Consider the following 12,349-nt stretch of genomic DNA (forward strand, 5'->3'; position numbering starts at 1 on the left):
GAAATTGAATGGATCGAGGTGACTGGTGTAAAATTTGTTTGTTTACCTATAGAAATGGGAACTTTGTCAGGAAGTGATTTGTGGCTACCTTATTTCCTTGAGAAAGCACTAGTGGATGATTTGTAGCGGTGATTGTATCAACATTTAAAGTGATGGGAAACTCTGCAGTCGTTTAATTTTTATTACAAAAACCATATAAAGGTTGTTGGCTACTTCGTAGAGTACAGAAGTTATTACTTTCTTATCAAAACTTTTTAGCGTTACATTGTTAATATTTTGCACACTTTAAAGCTTTTCAATAAATTTGCATAAATTGAATTGCCCTTTCGATCAGATGTGCAGCCCTTCCAGAAGTTCTTCTTCTTTTTGCAATAATCGTTTCCCCTTTATCTAGTATATGGGTTGATTAGTTTTTCATTGCAGTGAGACCACTTGCCAAATATGGAATTTATTTTTTTTGCGTAAAAACTCCAAACAAATTCTCCTCGACTGCTTTTTAATCTTTAGCATTTGATTGTGCTGCTACCCCTAGGCTTCCTCACAAGGCGACCATCAGTTAAGCACTTCTTGAGACATGAATGATCGCTTGTAATTGTAGGCTGTAAGTCTTGCCACCCTCGAACCTAGGCGTCTCGTATCTGGTCTTCCCGGTTTCATTAACGGGACTTCCCCTTTTTTTGGGAGGGAGGGAGATAAATTCATCATTGGATTTATGTGGCTTTGTGTGCATGCAGAGGTCAAATGTTGGTAAGATTTCCTTCATTGACTTTCCTCCCTCATTAACCGGTCATCTATTACTTGCCCAATGCAATTTCACATTTCCCTCAGCTTTAACGGTTTCTAATACTGGCTTAATCTGCCTTGTTCTCAGACTTTATTCAAAGGTCTGTGATTCGTTGGTGGTTTTAAATTGAAGGACTTGGGTAAGGTCTGTTTTAGGACACTTTTTTTGGCAAAGAGTTTTTCCCGATGTTAATTTTATCCGTCCGAGTTCCTAATTCACTGCAATCTGCTCATTTTTCACAAATGCTTGGCTTGACCTAGTTGAATAGCAAATCCTATGTCGACCTTCAATTCCCCTATTTGCTGTTTCACAACCAATGATTGCTTTTTAAGGCTTTAGTAACAGAGATGACGACTTAGACTCATTTTCGGCGTTTGTCGGATTTGAAAGAAAGGTAACCAATGGAAATAGCGCATCATGAAGAAAAATGATATTTTTTTTTTCTCCCTCATTTTGACAGCCATCTGACTTGTCATTCAGCCAACTGAAAGACACTTTCATCCATCATCAGTGTGACGTTTTCAAAAATCAGAATACTTTTCCACTGTGGGAAGTAGACCCAAGTCGTGTCAACTTTAGCTTAATTGGCGGCATAAGCAGATATATCTGGTACTGTATTAAGTATTCAAAGCAATCTTCCGATACTGATTTATTTATGCTACATTTTTGTTATGTTTTATAAATCCATGATGGTTAAAATTGTTCCTTAAAATTTAAGAGGATTGATTGTGCTAGACATTTTTTGTACCCTTAATGAAGCACACAGTGCGAAAGAGTGGGTCACTCGACTGTTTGGGAATTCCTTTCATATGAGTAACATCTTGTTCTCTCCTTTCGCCTATTGCATTTTGACAGCGTTTAGGGAACGATGATGCACTTTTTGTAAAGTAAATTTACTATTTCTCTGAATAAATCCTGTCTTTGAGCACTTTAGCATTCTCTCTTTTCTCCCCCAGTTAAAAAGGCCAACAAAGTAGCGTCTTTTGTGGTTGCATTAATGAGAATGATTCTATAGCTTTAACACAGTAGCCTCTGGACACTGCTTTACAGAGCGTTTTAAGACTGGTTTATAACATAAATGTTTGGTTGTCAAGGCTGGAACTCTGATTAATCTGTTCTTCATCCTGCAGCCATCATAATGCCAGGATATAAATTTTATGATTTATTAAGGTACGTGGGTGGGCGCGGACAATCTTACATCCGCTAGTGTTTTTTTTTTGTGGTTTTCGAACCAATACGGAGACAAACATCTGTGTCTTTCCTGTCAAAGCAGAAATCATCATTTGTGTCTTCACAGTTGTGTCTGTGGCTGAGGCAGGGGTAAAAGAAGTTTCCTATCCTATTCTGTTTCCCCTCTCATAAATTGCCCAGTTAGGGGGTTGTCATTTTCTGCTTCTATTGCATTTGCCAGACATGGGGAGGGTTCCAGTGAATCACTTTTTGACGGAGACTCACGTGAAGATGTGTTCAAACTCATTAATTATTGTTTCCCGTTCTAAAGAATTGTGTAATGTCCAATTATGAGCGGAATCAACCTTCCAACAGTTCAGTTAATGTCCACTGTAGACCCAAATTAGGATTCTTACTTTATCTTGTTACTGTGGCTTTCAGCGTTTTGCTTAATTACTCCTTTTTTTTCCTGCGGCAGTCATTTTGAATTGAACTTGAAGCTAATTTTATTTGTGTGGGTGAATTTTTTTGCAACAGGCCGACATTAATCTACCGTTCGAAGTCGCTCTGAGATCGCTTTACGATGTGAGTCTGGAAAAAAGAACTTTATTATAAATGTAAGGAAGGGCCGGTAGGCTGTTAGGAGAAATGTGGTGATGCTGCTGATGGTTGGGGTCCACATTGTTAAATGTGCAGTCAAAACAAATGCCGTTCTGTTGCATTATATTACACGGTCGTAAGGGTCTTTAGGGCTGGCGACCTAGGGTTCTGCTCGTGTTAACCACATTAATGACCCTCTAGCCGCTCTGAAATCATGTCATAAAACTACTTCCGAAGCCACGTGCTTTGTAGCGGTTCCAGTGGTGACTTAGGAGTGTGGTGGGATGTGGCTGGCACCTAGTCCTTGCAGAAGTGAGTCAGCCTTCATCGATGGTTCTAAGACCTTTTCCCTCTTCGGGAAAAAGAAGAAAGGCATTGACTACGGATGACCGATTCTGTGAGCACTGACAGCAGATGAGCTCATTAAACGTGGCAGATTTTCATGTTATGTGCTTGTTATCAGCGGTGGGGCAAGAACAGAATACAATGAGTTGAAAACATTCATAAAGCAAGCAGTTCTGTGTTACAAAGATCAGGGGATTGCTGGAGCAGAAGGGTGGGCGGTGTGAAAGTGTTAATGAAGGGGAAGGTGAGACCAGAATGAGAGGAGAACTCGTATTAGCCATTTTACACTACGTTTTTCGTTCAAGAGGACTTTTGTTTCATGCAAAGGTCCCTTTGAAATGGACTTGTATTATTAAATGCACCCATTGTAGTACCACCTTTTATTATAACGGAAAGCCTTCTGTTTATCAGTGATTACTTCAAAAACGTTTATTTTAGCTTATTGTTTTCATCGCTATGCCTCATTGTGGTTTTTGTTACTGACTATTGTCGTTTTGAGTTGTTAACTTTTTGATGAACCCATTTTGAACCGAATTGGGGTAGTATTTTAAACTGTCTCCTTTTTGCTTCAAGGTCAACACTTTCCTCTTTCTCACATTGATTACTGTGCTTGGGTCGAGCTGTGGAAAAAAGGCGATCTGCTCCTACATGGCAACTCTGCTGGTGGGCTGATTCTAACAATCACACATAATTGAGTGTGCTCCCCTGTGAACCAGACTGAATTTGTAGTTGTGCAAATTTGCAATTGCTTCGGGAATTCTAGCAATGGTTAATATTAATGCGTAGCTGACAAACTCGGTGTTTGTGAAGCACATTCATTGTAGAACGCTTTCACATACATTTAATATTATCACCTTCCCCACCACGTCTGTTCGATATGTCGGACAGGTGTTTGATTAACAAAAGTGCAGGTGGACATTCAAGTTTGGGCGACTTTTCATAATAAAAATTAACTAACTGTGGAGAGGCTTTCAAAATGTTTTAGTGGAATATTTACCAGTGCGACCCGCAGTCCGGCACGAACCTGTTGTAAATCCTACTTTGTCTTCAGGAGCGATACAACAGCTCAATCTTAGCTACTTCCGTCTCTGTCTCAGTTTTATTTCATTCCCCAAATCACCTGATTGTGCACCGTCGTCGAGACAGGATGCTAACCATCATTTGGAGGAATGGGGGTGGGCCATGAGGCATCTTTGCGGATAAGTTTTGCAGCATGCGATGTGAGATATGTGAGGTCTTGCGTTGTCTTGTAAGAATAGCGCCTTCTTCTGTTTTATGTTGTCATTTCATACGATGTCCTCATATATGGTCAGGTTTTGTAATTATTTTAATTCTAAGAATTAACTAATCGCTTTAGAAATTTATACCTTCAAAGCGAAACTAAATTAACCACTAAAAAGGTTCTCTTGGTAGCTATTCTTTTCTCCTTGGCCTATTTCAATTTGATCGTTTTCCAATTTAGTCGGATTTCTCATTCAAATAAATGACTGGCTTCATGAGTTTTCAAAAACTACAACCGACATAAAACGTCACATTTCTTTCCGTTGTTACTTTTTCGTTCACTATGATTATGCTTGTTCATATGCGCAACTTTTAATTTTTTCTCCTGTGTCTATAAATGGCATAATTATAGTTGTCGTTTTTCGACTTTAATTTGAAGTACAATTGTTTTTTTTTGTATTAGATGTGCAAACGCTTAGATCTGACCGCCTCGAACAGATTTTTCCTTCCACACAAAGCATTTCTCTGAAGAGTTTTCACCGCAGGAGTTTGCTTTGTTTCTTGAAAATTTTTCCGCTCCAAAAGATATGAAAATAGTTTTTTCTTACCCTAGATCACGACGCATACATACAGGCGGATGGTGACATCGACGTTTTCCCATATCTAGAACCTAGTCCAAGACTTCTACGTCATGCTTGAACTTCCAACACTTTTTCCGTTCTTGCTACTTTGGATTTTTCTTATTTCCTTCATTTCAATCTTATGTATTGTGTTCTTGGCATCAGAGTATTTATGTGAACCAGTAAATGTTCCGATTGGATGAAAAAGGCATTTAAAATAGGGTGAGTAAATGAAATAATTGCATTTTTAAATCAACCCCTTAAATTTTTGAGCATTTTAGTATTCTCAAAAGGCAAAGTTGGCGGTTTTGATTTTAATGCCTTGGAGGGAAACTTACTCAACATGTTCACCACCAGCATCATATATATGTGCCGCCCGGATTTTCTTATTAGAACCTGGTGCCACAAGCATGTGATGTGTTTTTTGCCAAGTTACAACGGTTTATTTTGCCGCATTTTATAAAGCAAACCGTGATTTAATTTCAGCTACCAAGATAAGTGTAAGATGTTTTTAATTTAGTATTTGTAAGTTTACTTTTAAGCCGCAGTTAAGTTGGTTTAGGAAAAAAATTTATGGCACTTGACGTCAACTTTAACCTATAAAATTTTCGGCCTGAGGTCCTGGTGGAAAATGTGCTAATGGTAGTGATTAACGCGCCGCCGTATCATATTGTGGGCATGTGTGTTGATAACCATCTCGGCACATCCATTCAAAAGTTTCAAATCCAGATAGCCTTGTGGTAAAACACTTCCGATCATTAATTGTTGGTTCATATTGACTGCTAGAGAGTGTACTCTTATAGGATCATACAACACATCTAAAAATTTAGGGCTAGTTGAGGAATGGTGTAGTACGTAAAGCAAATTTTTGGTTACATAAGATCATAGTCCATTTCTTTCTGTGTTTTATTTTTGACTTGTTCAAAGGGTCCTAAGGAGGGAGAAGTTTTCACGTATCAAATCCATGAATGCAGTAATGAAGCAGGAAAGCACTTTCGGCTGACAGGCCTGAATTTCTCACTAGACCAGAGGTTTAAGTATTTAGGAGTTCGAAAAAGAATCCTATTTTCTTGACTACCTCTCGATTCTCAAATGTTAGTCCCCTTTTTAATGAGTTTAACAGTGTTGTGGGAACACAGCTCTCTTGATTCGGGTTTCAACAACCATGTAATTTTTGTATGTCAGTGACATCTTCAGATGCCATGCATCTGATGTTTAAAGTTAAGATCTATGGTTGATTACCAAGTAACTTCTTTGATTCGCCATCGTATTTTTGAGTAACCTGATGAATATTGAAAAGATTCTTTGACAATTTTTTGCTGCTAAGACATTATACCATAAGGCACTTCTTATCAAAAGTAAGTCAAGCCAGAAATGCCGCACTTTTATAAGGTGTAAGGAGTAGAGAGCAGGTTGATAGTCTGAAGTATACTATCATCTCTTTACGTGTGTTCTGGGACGAGATCCGCTTGTTTAGTTGCCCAGTTTTCACTACGACTTTCTCTCCCCAGTCAAGGTACACAAAAACAAGTTTTTTTTCTAACCACTCACGTTGACCTTAATACATTACAACTGCAGTGGCTGATTTTTCTCTAAGTCCCTGGTAAAAAAATTAGTCTAAGAAGAAAGAGACAATAACTATGAGCTATCAGATCACAAGCATTCATTGATAATTTTCTATAATGCTCCCGTTGCTTTTCCAATGATCACACAAATTTGCATCTTGACAGTGCAGTTTTATGCTTGAGTGATCAATCTTCCTATTATTCTTTTTTCACGGCTCTAGCTGGCATTCGCATAACCCAAGGATTGTGAAAATTAAACACCGCTTAGTGTTCACTTTTTTCGTTGCTACGCAACTATGTTTCCAAAGCGTGGAGGCAGCAGTGCATTAATTTTGCTCTTCACTTACTCTCCCGCCTTGTATTTTATTATCATTCCCTCCATCATTTCCAAACATCACACTCACTCAAGTTTTGAAAGCTGGAGAGTGAACTTTTGACAGTAGTTTCATGAGCTTATGTCTTTTCATTCATTCTTCCTTCAATCTAATATTCCGAGTTACAATGCCAGATTTCGACGATGTGTTTTTTACTTATCCCATCATTTACAAAGATTTAATTTGACACAACGTAGTGGTATCATTGCTTCCTTTATACCCCTTCCACCGATCTAGTTCTCCGAGGTGCACCATTTGGATCCGCTGGTAATTCAGCACATAGGCGTCTACACCGTCTGCCCCATCTCTTCCCTCTCCTTCACGGAACCCTCTGAGTCGCACACTCAGGAGATAATTAAGCTCTCCTCATTCTTGGGTTCCTCTCCACACCAACCCATTGCTCCTGTTAGGTCCGATCCGCAGACGAACAATCTGCGGCTTTACAAGTCTACCACCACAACGCCGATGCCAACCGTTGAACCACAGCGCGAGAAGTCCGCTAGCAGTCCGGCTGCCATTTCAGCGGGCAAGGAAGTCATCGCTGCCATGGATGAACACTTGTACACGCTTTGCAGTCAGTTTCTTACCTCCCTCAATCAGACGCAACAGTCGCCCGAGTTTTGGCAGAAATGCGTGAGTTTGCGCTGGTAATTTTAGGCACGAAATTTGCTCCGTTATCTTGCTTCAATGAAGTAGCGTTCAATACGCGTGTGTCTGTGCACTCATAAAATTATTAGTCCACAGTGTGCTTGTTTTTTAAGAAATAATTCTTAACGGACATACATTCGTGTCTATTTCCAAAGTAGCTGTAAGAGCAGGAATAAAGGGTATGTACTCTGTATCAACCTCCCCTCACTCAGGCCCCATTTTGGCAACTGTTCTTATAGTCAAAATCTATACAACTTCGGATTGATCTCTTCTATGCTTAAATGGCTTTGCTGTCCGTTTTTTAATAGTAGAGCAAGAAGACAATGAAAATTTGTTTTTCAGTCTTCTACTACGTTACACTGCATTTAATTAGCTAAAAGGTAAAATAATGTTGATAGTTAATTTACCTTCTGTGTGGGATGATTTCATAACCTCCGAACATACTTGGAAAAGTTCCAAAAAACTGGTGCTGTGTATTTAAAAGTCATCTCTTGCAAGGATTCAGCAGTAAATCCTTAAAATAAGGATGCATTGTTAAGAGACTGGGTAGCTAAATAGTAGAGATGATGGCTGTGCGTATTTTGGGTTTAAAATCCGCTCTTTTGCCAGTGTTTTAACGCTAGCCCATCCCTTGGGTAACAAGTTTCTATTTTCTTTCTTTCAAACAGTTTTTGTGTCACTTTAGAAGCTCTCTTTCAAAATATGTGGAGAAAAAGTAGCAGGAACTCGAATTCGAATCCTGACTGGATAGCTAGATTGTTTTTTATACCCTTAATCATTTTTCTGTAAAAATGTTTGACATCCAGGTTTACGGTTTTCCGTTATTTTCTATTCAAAGTTGATTTAGAAAAGTTTGATTCCATGATGGCTTTTACTTTCAAATAATTTCGCAGGAGAACCAGGCTAATTTTAAATACTCCCTTGTAAAAGCAACTGAGCAGCTAAGTGAAATTCAACACATTGGAATTACCAAAAAATGTGTAAACACAAGTACTTACTTCTCATAAATCCTTCAAACGGGATTGACTTTTGACTTGAAAATGAGGACGGTTTCTCTCTTCGTCCCTCGAAAAGTACAACTTAGGACTGAATTTAAGGGAAAAGTGAATGTCAAACCTATATTTTACTGGTCCCTACTTGGACTTCTAGTAAGAACATTAAAAAATTCTGTTAATTGAAGAAAAATCTACCATTAATCATCTAAATAGTTAGCTAACTAAATGGCGGCGATATTTATCTCCCCATCCATTTTGTAGTGCTTTTTGTAAATATGGGAGCTAAAGCTGTCGAGTTTTTATTTAATCAGACCTTTTTTAAATGATAATTTTAGTCAATTAAAGGCTGCGATCGCGTTTGCTCTGTAGTTTTATTTTAAAAAGGGGCAGACCGTTTATGCACCATGGCAATGAAATTGTTGGGGTAGTTATTACAGAAGATATGATTTTATATTACCATGGGCACTAGTTTTCGTCTCATCTTTATATTAGGATGTCTCCAAACCCTCATTGATTAATAATTTTATCCTTTTCAAGAACAAAGATTCACTTAAGTTGAGAGGACTGAGAAGTGATGAACAATCCTTATTAAAGGTCTGTCACCCACAGGCCACATCCCTGCTTGCCAGCTTGGTTCAACTCTGTGTGGGCGAGTTTGTTTCGGAGAGACGGCAACAGGACTTTTTTCAGCAAATGCGTGGCATTCTTGGGGGTACGACAAGCGAGCGGCAGCGAGAACAGCAGCAGCGCGAGGCGGGGGACCAGGAGGCAGAACAACAGCAGCGGCAGGAACAACACCGGTGTTTGAGATCATCCTCTCAGTCAACAATGTTCCCTCATTCTGGTGTCTCCTCTGCTTCCACCATCTCTTCATTCTCGCATTCCTGTTCCAGGCCAGATGAATCTGTCTCCTTCAGTGAGTGTGTAAATTGTCCTTTGGCCCAAAAGTTTGCTTTGTTCTCCTGCTAGGACAATCCGTGAGAGATTGATGGTGGAAAATCGTGTTTAAAGACCGGGCTTCTCAGGGCCCACTATATTATCTTTAATGGTGGTAGTTTCTTAACTTTCCTTGCTCCTTTAGTCCACACTCGCCCAAACTTAAGGGCGTTTTGGATCCTGGCATAGGCTGTTCCAACAATGACATTTCGATTTCTAGCAATCTCTCCAAGCGTTATGGTTCTAATTTTATGAGCCATTCTCAGGTTTCGTCCCTCATGGCTATGATTATAGCCAGCTTAACTGCTGTAGCATTCTGCATATGTCATACCGGCGCATCCTTCTTAGATTTTTTTCAACAAACCCCTGTAAGACAACTCCATTGGAGGGAGAACTTGAAACTTGATGAGTTTGCACTTTTTAAGAATTGAGGCTGAACACAATCGTTTGTACCGTTCTGGAGCAGGAAGGCTTGCTAACGGGGTACTTATACTGTTCTACCCATTCCTACTCATTCAAACGTCCTCTAGTCAACATTTTCGTGGTCTTTTTGGTTTAAATAAATCACATTGTTTTATTTAATCAGTCACCGTAACAATTTGCCACGTCTTTTCTTGCAAACGTCATAGAAATGGCGGTTGGCCCCTCTCCACTGATATGATCTTACCCTAGACTGCGATGGTTAGTCGGATTCGCGAGGTGGAATTAATAAATGATGACCATGTTGTCTTCCTTCTCCCATGATTTTTAGATGGAATGCGATAGCGTTTCTTTTACATGTATATTCCACGTGTCGACACTATTTGTGCACTTCTGGCTAATGCGATCGCGATTTTGCAATCCAAAAAATTTATCCCCCTTCCACAAATGTGCATTGTTCTACTTTTCCACGTGAAACTAGATTTCTTTTTTTTGATTCCGCTGGCCTCTTGGGTATGTGCGCTTGTAAGTACTCAGTTTTATGGTTTTCTGCCACGACCGTCAATTCGCTCGAGTGGTATATTTCATAGAAAGTACGAACCACTTAACTTTCCTTCAGTGCCGTTTTAATTGTCGATTTGTCCACCTATCTGCCCGGTAATTCTTGCCAGAGAAATGCAGAGTCGAAAGTGTTAACACATTTTGGATTAAACGTAACAAAAAATTTGCTTTGCTATTTCACTCTCAACTGATCCTTTCGGTACTACTTAGCTGCCACGAATGTCAGCCACGTTTCTTGGGCATTCGCTTTTAGAGTTCAAGGGGGACGTTTTTATTTCGATCGTAACGACAACGGCGACAGTGATAGGGGCGTCCTTTATCTGTAAAGCTCAGAAGAACTGTCAAACAGACTTTGCCGATTTACCATGGTGAAGGGGGTCTATTTGGTGCTTCTTTGAGTGTTCCTATGGTGGTTGTCACGAGGGTGCTTTAACTGTATTTAGAATAAACTGCCAATGTGTCCTCTCGTTAGTCGTCGGTGCTCATATCGCAGACCATCCCAACCGAGGCATTTTTCATGAAGATGATAATAGTGATTGTGTATATGCAACACCATGCGGTGGTGATCCAAATCTCCCATTAACGAAAGTGCATAACCCTAACTTGCGGATATCTAATCGTAATTATTATAAAAACTTCAAGCGCAGTACGGTACGATGACGAGACAGCCGCTCAGGCGTAAAACAATTGAAGAGCGTCAGCGTAGGCGACCTTTGTAGAAGGAGAATGCACATTATTTCCGTACAGGAATCGGATTGTGCTCCAGACACATGCACATCTTTGGACCGCAATATAAACTATGTAACAGAGGGTAGCTCATTCTTTTTTGGCGCCGTCCTCACTGAGCTACAAAAACGGCACTTAAATACGACCAATTATTATCCCTGTTTTTGTCATTCACCTTTTCAATAGGTATATAAAGAGTGGAAACCTTTTTTTGAGTTGTGTACAATGTAGATATTTTAATTCAAAAGATCTTGAAAGTGGTGGAGATACTGCCCAGACATTGCGTAAGTGCGCCTGATGCTGTTTACCCTGGTAAAAGTGTCTCTGGTGTGATTGTGAAAATTCTCCAAATAGTAATTAAGAAGCGGGCTTTATACCATGTGGCATCTGAGTTACTCCTTAAAGTAGGCTATAAGGTGTGCATGTATGCCCAGAAGTAGCGTTATTAATGTGGATGGGAGGTGTTATGCTTCTTGGGGAGTAAATTGTGGAAGAATAAGGCTACGTATAGTCCAAGTGAATACCATCTTTGTCGACTGGATGGCAACAATTATTCTGTTTTAGCTGGTAGATGATGGATTTCTACCTCAACGAGAAAGCTTTTAAGTTTGGAAGCAGCGACGGGGTCATCCCACCATTCTCTCTTCCTATAAGTTGGATTAAAAGTGTATATGTGAGACATTCCTTATAGCTGAAGAGTGTTCTGCTCCGAATATAATTTGTAAGCCAGTCGATTGCTACAGGAACGTTTGCGTGAACGAAGCAATCCTTTAACGAAATACACGATAAGAAGTACTGCTGCCATTTCTTCTTCTTTGCCACTTTTTCTCTCCTTGTCAGGACTCTATGCCCTTATTATTGACCGTGATTTTTATACAATCTTATACGATACTTGAAGTTGAAGTATTTCCAGAAAACTAATATTTGAAAAACTAGTTTGTTGCAAGTCCTCGTAGAGTTGGCCATCGACTATGGTTGCCTTTTTCAATAACCCTTTACTGGTAATAACCACTCAACAACACCGCATATCCCACCATTGTAGCCTCCAAGTTACCCTCAAAACGGTTGTTAGATCTTCATGCTGCTGTACAGAAGAGCCGGACGAATATTGGCATTGACGGCATAAGTTGCACTTTCTACAAAAGGCTGAAAAGGCTTGAATCTTTGCATATGTAATTGAGTCTGAGGTCTCTATATTACATAGCCTTGCCCTATTTTGAGCGTTATTTTCGGCTCTCTTCGTGACTACCCTTCTGCTTCAGCCGTTACAAAGCAGTGGTGTGTATTTAAGTCACCTGCTAGGAGGGAATAAATAGGTGGTAGCAAATTTGCGACTCAGTGAAAAGATTTGTTTTTTTTTTTTTTCTACCGGAAGATTCGGCGG

General features: G+C 39.6%; 1 protein-coding gene across 1 annotated transcript in view; it reads right to left on the bottom strand. All coding sequences in view use genetic code 11, as the record gives it.

Moving 5' to 3' along the window:
* Nucleotides 1–6,700, bottom strand: part of EGR_03995 (hypothetical protein) — a gene marked incomplete at both ends in the record, with an annotated part of 17,889 nt that extends 11,189 nt beyond the window's left edge. The window contains 7 exons of the mRNA XM_024493244.1: nt 1,983–2,093; nt 3,739–3,852; nt 4,433–4,511; nt 5,434–5,572; nt 5,617–5,671; nt 5,983–6,022; nt 6,653–6,700. Of these exons, the coding sequence (XP_024352343.1) occupies nt 1,983–2,093; nt 3,739–3,852; nt 4,433–4,511; nt 5,434–5,572; nt 5,617–5,671; nt 5,983–6,022; nt 6,653–6,700 (586 nt within the window). The remainder of the gene's footprint in view (nt 1–1,982; nt 2,094–3,738; nt 3,853–4,432; nt 4,512–5,433; nt 5,573–5,616; nt 5,672–5,982; nt 6,023–6,652) is intronic.
* Between the last annotated feature and the right edge of the window lie 5,649 nt (nt 6,701–12,349).

This window comes from Echinococcus granulosus, assembly GCF_000524195.1.
Source record: "Echinococcus granulosus chromosome Unknown EG_S00023, whole genome shotgun sequence".
Lineage (NCBI taxonomy): Eukaryota > Metazoa > Platyhelminthes > Cestoda > Cyclophyllidea > Taeniidae > Echinococcus > Echinococcus granulosus.